At 53.6% G+C, this 6,705-nt stretch overlaps 1 protein-coding gene across 1 annotated transcript in view; it reads left to right on the forward strand.

Moving 5' to 3' along the window:
- TMC3 (transmembrane channel like 3) overlaps window positions 1-6,108 on the forward strand; it is a 38,328-nt gene extending 32,220 nt beyond the window's left edge. The window contains exons 17-22 of the mRNA XM_035024360.1: window positions 438-548; window positions 1,187-1,312; window positions 1,953-2,031; window positions 3,046-3,088; window positions 3,868-4,123; window positions 5,258-6,108. Coding sequence (XP_034880251.1) covers window positions 438-548; window positions 1,187-1,312; window positions 1,953-2,031; window positions 3,046-3,088; window positions 3,868-4,123; window positions 5,258-6,098 — 1,456 coding nt within the window. The 3' untranslated portion in view covers window positions 6,099-6,108. The remainder of the gene's footprint in view (window positions 1-437; window positions 549-1,186; window positions 1,313-1,952; window positions 2,032-3,045; window positions 3,089-3,867; window positions 4,124-5,257) is intronic.
- The last annotated feature ends 597 nt before the right edge of the window (window positions 6,109-6,705 follow it).

A 6,705-nucleotide genomic window follows, 5' to 3' on the forward strand; every position in this document is an offset into this window, starting at 1 on the left:
CAGACATAGGAGACAAGTTCAAGGCTGGGAACAGGAGGGGGGACCATCAGGTAGGGACCCAGGTGGATGGAGGAAAGGTTCTAAGATTTTTCAATGAGTCAAGCTTATATGGGGATGACCAAGGGTTTGACACTCTCTTGGTTTGAGGTGGACAGGTACTCGGCAATGGTTTAGTAGATGAACAGGCAGGGCTGGACCATCTATGAAGTCCCTTTGGGCACCCATTTCTAGTTTGCTAAGCTGCCAGCAACCCTACGAGAGACCCTTTCCTAGGTAACAGCGGGAGGAAGGCTTTTCTGTTCGTAACGAGTCAGAGGTATGGTTTTGGTGTTGGTTCTCCGGCATTGATAATGTAGTTATCAAAGTGCCTGATATGCATTATCATCGGCAGCCGGCCACAGAAGGGACTCAGCACGTGGCACGCGGTTTCTTTGCAGATCCAACAACTTCTACCTAGCGATGCTCCTGTTCATGCTCTTCCTGTGCATGCTGCCAACGATTTTTGCTATTGTTCGGTACAAGCCGTCTCTAAATTGCGGGCCGTTCAGGTAAGTTATTTGGTTCTGCCTGCCCTGCCTGGGGCGACAAACGGCTCTAGGGGAAGGGCCCCTGCATGGAAACGAATTCCCTTCCTGACTGATAGAACAGGTCAGCAGCAGAGAAAGAGCTCGAACCCACAGCTGGTGAATCCAAGACCAGTGCTCTTTCCTTGACAGCAGGCTGCCCTCAGAGAGGCTCACCTCTGTGCTCATCTCGAAAAGATACAGCTCATTTAAGCGACAGGGGCAGGGGCATGGCTCCTGGGCTACAGAGAAATCCATCCGCTCAGATAGCCCATGTCACTTCTGATTCTATGTTATTTATCTATCCGCATCAAGGTAGCGATTTCTAGACGTCTCTACCTAGCATTTGCTTTAGGTCAGTTTCGAAACTATATGCGACATTTAGAGGCTAGGTTTGTATACATTATTAAACACACACACACTGGGATCACTGACTCCCCCTTCAAATCTAGTATCAATCAATTAGTTCCTATAAAATCTTCTTAGGAGTGTTACGTATCTTTCACATCGGGGTGTAACTGACTTTGAGGACTGGACCTCTAGCCCTATAGCTGTTTCTTGATGGATCTGCCGCATCCTTCTGCTCAGAGCGATCCAATCTGGAGCTATGTCTTTTCTCGCAGCGGACAGGAGAAAATGTATGATATCGTGTCAGAAACGATCGAGAAGGACTTCCCCGCATGGTTTGGCTCCATGGTGGGCTACGTCAGCAGCCCAGTGGTTATCCTGCCGGCTGTGCTCCTGCTTTTGTGAGTACCGCGCACGATCTCCCAGCCAGCTTGGCCAACAAAGGAGCGCTGCTTTTCAATAATTACGGAAAATCTATGACTTCGTTGCCAAGTCACGTACAGAGCCTGATGATCCAGGCAGGGACTGGATCACACAGGAGCCGGGGAAGTTCGGGGGCCTGATTCCTCAGCCACGTTTGGGCAATCGCTGGGGCCAGGACAATGGGGCTGCACGTCATTACCATGATCCCATTGGACAGAAGTTGCAATAATCTCAGAAAGGGGTTTTACAAAGCAGCTGAGTAGCTTCTGCTTGTTTTTGACTTAGAGGAAACATAGCAGCGCATGGGTCCAGCACTCATAGCATGATGCACTGTAAAACGTCCCTCCCGTCCCCACCCCTTCCTTATCCTTATGACCCTGCAGAAGTCCAGGTCAGGGGAGGTCGCTGGGAAAACCAAGAGGAAGAAGGAAAGCAGCACCCTCCTGATGCTGGCCGGCTCGAGCCCTCACTCACACCTTCCTCCCTGAGGGTGGGAGTGGGGTGGTTCCCCCACATGGAACCTGGGGACCTCTGGTTCCTGCCCACCAGCCTAGCAGGGAAGGTGCCCTGAGCCCAGACCCCGGCTGGGGCTCACTCATGGCCCATGCTCTGTTCCAGCATGCTCATCTATTACCTTCAGAGCATCGCAAGGTCCTTGAAGCTCAGCAACCAGCAGCTCCGAATGCAGATCCAAAATGCAAGTATCGGATCATCTTTGCCTTGTCCTGTGTGTCAGCCACACGGCAGGTCTGGCCAGCAAGGGAATGCGGGTGAGGTCCTGTTTCCAAATCACGATGAGTCTTGGCCACCCCGGGGGCGTAAGGCCACGCCTCCCCCAGGCTCTGCAGAGTTATTTCTAAGAACACCCAGGGACAGGTCCCATCTGCCCAGGAACTAACAGACTCCTGCTTTTCCTATCCCAGGGGCTTTGCTGATGCCCTGAGCACTTTGGCACCCTCTCGTGGCTGCCCCAGCCTGTGTCAACCTGGACATCTGAGCCCACCCACTCTGCTTGGACCCAAAGACACAACTTTTTCATGACTTTTAGACTCTGGTCGTCATTATCCTCTCTACCACCTGGGACTGCGCTCTCAGAACGGTCAGAGGGAGACCAGTAGGTCCAGTCTCTGCACACCGCGGCCCCCCCGCCCCCTGCCACACCACACCAGGCCAGGACAGGGGGAGGCAAGGGAAGCACCAGCCCTCAGGCTCATGGTGACCCTGCCCCACAAAGCTGGGAGTGGGTGTGTCCCTTGCCTCACCCCAGTCCCAGAACTCTGTGCAAGAAATATCTGCCTTTTTCAGTTTTTGAAAGCATAACTCCATGAATATCAATTCATGTAAAGAAACAGTTCCAGAAGCAATCAAATAAGAAATGAATTTGGAGGGGCAAAGGGCATTTTTGGGGAAACATACATTTCCCATGTTGTCGATCTATACTTTCTCTTTTGTGTTTCAGGTTAACCATACTGGCAGAGTCTAAACATGGTCTAAAAATAAAACTTGCTAGGTAAAACTTCAGCTCTTGGGTGTCAGCATTATTCATTCAAGTAACAGGTCTGAGTCCCGAGTATGCTGTCCCCAAGTGACAACAGGTGTAGGGACATGACGTATGACATATAAATCTCCCCCCACTCTCCACCCAAGATTAGTATTATTATTTCTTCCTGCTATATCCAAAACAAACATATACTTATCATTTGTATTTTAGGCCAGATCTGAAGATAAGAAGAAGGTTGCCCAAATGGTAGAAGGTAAGTAAAAACAGAAATGCCAGGTGTCTCAGTCAGTGACTATATTTAAAAACACAGCAGTTCATGGTATACCACCAATGATAAACTGTGGTTTTCACAATTAACTAGGCACAATAAAACAAAATCTAGGGTTATAAATATTGGCTTAAGTTTACAATTTTTACATCATACCCAGGCCTGTGAATAACACCAAAACATGTCTGAAAGCAGAAGGAAGTTTTGAGGTAGGGGAGAAAAAGAAACCCAGAAATCTGGAGAAAACCCCTAAGAATGCCCTTGTCTTGTTCACTTTTGTGTCCTTCTCAGTGGCCATTCCTTCCTGGCAAGACCCCTCCCCAAGTCTCCACCCCAGGGTCCGGCCTCACGAGGGCATGCCCCTCCGTCCCCCTCCCGCACGCAGGGCAAGGCCAGATGGGCACACCCAGCCACCAACACAGGGGGCACACCTGCTCTATCCCAATCCTCCAGCAGCACCTGGACAAACTGGCTCCCACCCAGGCTCCTTGAGGGAAGAGGAAAGAGCCTCCTGCAGAAAGAAGGAAAACAGAAAGCAGAAGGCTGGTGTGGCCGGAAGGGAGGCAAGTGGGCGGGGATAGCTCGAGGGAAACTCAGCTGCCCCTGGAGCCCCTAAGAGACCCCCGTATTGCCCAAGGGAGGGGTGTATCTGCACGTACACACACTTGTTTGCAGACCCAGCAGCTGGAAGTCAGCGCACGCTTGCTGCTCCATCAGCCTGCATGGGTCACCCCCCGCCCTCACATCCCACCCTCCTCCTGCAGCCCGAATCCAAACCCAAGAGGAAAGCAGCATGAGGCTGCCAAAGGACAGTGACCCCAGCAGCCGGCTGTCCTCGGCTCACTCGGTGGCGCCCCAGAGCAATGGCACTCTGGTCAATTTGGACTCATCCAGCAGCAAGAGAGGCGGGGGGGAGACCGCCGCCCAACGCACACCCCCGAGTCCCCAGTCAGGCCTCGGCAGCCCCAGCGCACCTCTTCCTGGCACCTCCAAATGCAGGCCCCAGCAGCACATTAACAGGTGAGCTGACCCTCTGCACGGCAGGAAACCCACCTCCCCAGCCGTGACACCTGCCAGGGAAGGCCCAGGGCCGTAAAGTGCAGGATAAGGAGCCCTTAGGGATCTGAGGGTCTCAGTGGTTTCAGGGGGCCAGGGCCATCCGATTCCAGTTCTGCCAGAAGGCCCCGGGGCCAGTGGCTATGAGAAGAAATGGGGGGACAAAGTGTGTCCAACAGGACATTCTTCCTCCTGGGCCTTCTGCCAGATAACCTCTAAGCCAACGTTCCTGCCAACCTAGGGTATGTATTTCTATAGCCCAAGGGGGGGAAATGCCTTTTATAATTGTTTTTTATTATTTTTTAACTTCACAGTGGCCATAGTATTGGCAAGATCTTTTATATTTTAGTTCTAGGCTGGCCAAGTTAGTGGCAAGATCGCTCTGTATTACATGGGGTCAGTTGTCTCGGCTTTACTTGCACATACAACATGGGTGGAACCCTGGGTCTCCTTCATGGAGGTGGGGCTTCTGGAAGGATGCACTGACCCGAACTCACATAGAAAATTGTATCGGATCTGAACGTGATACAGTGACTGCCACACGGATAAAATACAGGGGTTATGGTATGTTGGGGTCTTGGCTTTTTTCTTAAAGACAATGGCTAGGTTAACAGAGGACTGGAAATCTTGCTATAGGAGGGTTGTCTTCGTGTATCTGTGGGGCCTTGACAAGGAGGAGGGACTCCGTTCCTTCGGGTGGGCGGCCCGGGCAGCCGGACAGCTAGGTGCCCAGCAGAGATGGTGAGGGGCAGCGCTCCTAACAGGCGCTCCACAAATGTTAGTCCCACTACGTGCTCCTGGACGAAAGGGGGCTCCCTCGTGAAATATATTAGCAAACCCCCTATGTCCTACCCCCTCCATGGAGAGTCACCGTGCACATCATTCCATGAAGGGCTCTGAGAATCCCAGGAGTAAAGACATCTGTGTAGCCGCGTTCCCCAAACACTCCCACGCGGCCATCCGCAGAACCTGCGTTAACGGGTTGGGACGTGGGTCGGCGAACAGGCCGAGGGCACCACTGCCCCCGCTCGCCGCGCTCACAAGGCACGGGGCTTGGCGAGCACCAAGGGCACAGGGGCCTCACCACCTGTCTTACAGGTGTCTGCGTGGTCGGAGCGCGAGCGCAGGTGACCGGCACCAGGACAGGTCCTGCTCCCCCGGGATGCGGACGAAGCACGCTGAAGTTGTGCGCTCAGAACCTCTTTTCCGAAGAGACTTTCAGCAGATCGACCCCCCTCTTCGTGGACCGGGGCTCTCGGCCGTGGTGCCGCTTGGTCCCAGGTCCTGCGCCCCCAGATACTACATCATTAATGAACGAGACTCTCGCCAAAAAATCCATCCCACTTTCTGGCCAGAGAGACATTTCAGGATGGATGCCTTAGGGGACATGGTGATGTGCCCCAGGACCACGCGACAAGGTGTGTCCTGGGCCCCCCAGCAGGGGCACTCTCCACAGCTGAGCGAAGAAGAGGAGGATGCCCCGAGGAGAGAGTTGGTTCAATGGTCTCTCCACCCCCAGTCCCTGAGAGGCCTCCAAGGGGCTCCTCATTTTTATGCTGGCGACAGGTCGGAAAGTCAGACCCTGGTTCCCGAGCACCAGGGAAGGATGCACTTCAAGTCCTGGGATGATAGCTTTGAGGCTCCACTCGACAGGCCGGTGTATGGGCACAAAAAGCCACGCTCCCGGAATTTCCAGTCTGCACAGCACCCCCCAAAGCTCAGAGGCAAGCCCAAGGTGGAGCCCTCCCTCACCGAATCTGATTCCACGTCGGCGGCATCCAGCAGCGACCAGCAGAACGGCAGCAATGACCAGTACCTCCAGGTCACCCCCAGCCAGGCCAAATTCCGCAGGTCTGCTGGCCAGCTGGGCAGGAGGAAGGCCATCTCCAGGCAGGAGCTGGTCGCGGATCTGAACGACCTGATTTGTTCCAACGTCTAGGGGCTTCTTCTGGTGTCGCAGTCACATGGAGACACGAACCCACAGCCCTGAGACAGGACCGCAACACCCCCTTCTCCAGCAAGCGCCTGCCAGTGGGCTGTGTCCTGGGGCTCTTTGTGGCCAGCACCTCTGGAACACTAGGCTGTCCTTTCAAAAACGTCCATCCTTTTCCTCCATTCCGGGTGGCCACGAATCATAGGCAAGCCAGACAGCTCATCCAGATGGCAGAGCCCCTTCCGAGATGTCTGCGTCCGTCATCCATCCCATGTGTGTGCACCACTTGGACCGCCGTGCCTGGGACGTCTGTTTCAGCACACGGGGACTCAGTCCTCCCCGATAAGCACCCAGGACTGACGTGCCTGCCCTTCAAGATCTCACAGTGCTTCATTAGTTCACGTGAATCATCGGTTTTTGGAATGGCAGGAGTAACTAAAATTGAAGAGCTTAGTACACTGTCTACCACCTGTTTGTACATCCGTATTAATGAATCAGAACAGCTGTATAGGAGGTCCCAGAATCCCCGAGGCTTATTGGTTCCTTTAAAGGGGAAAGATGGGACTCAAGCTGGTTTCAGGCTTCGCTGGACCTGGGGGTCAAACACCTTCAA

The sequence above is a fragment of the Mirounga leonina genome, unplaced genomic scaffold, assembly GCF_011800145.1.
Source record: "Mirounga leonina isolate KUSES-001 unplaced genomic scaffold, KU_Mleo_1.0 Mir_178, whole genome shotgun sequence".
NCBI classification, from domain to species: domain Eukaryota; kingdom Metazoa; phylum Chordata; class Mammalia; order Carnivora; family Phocidae; genus Mirounga; species Mirounga leonina.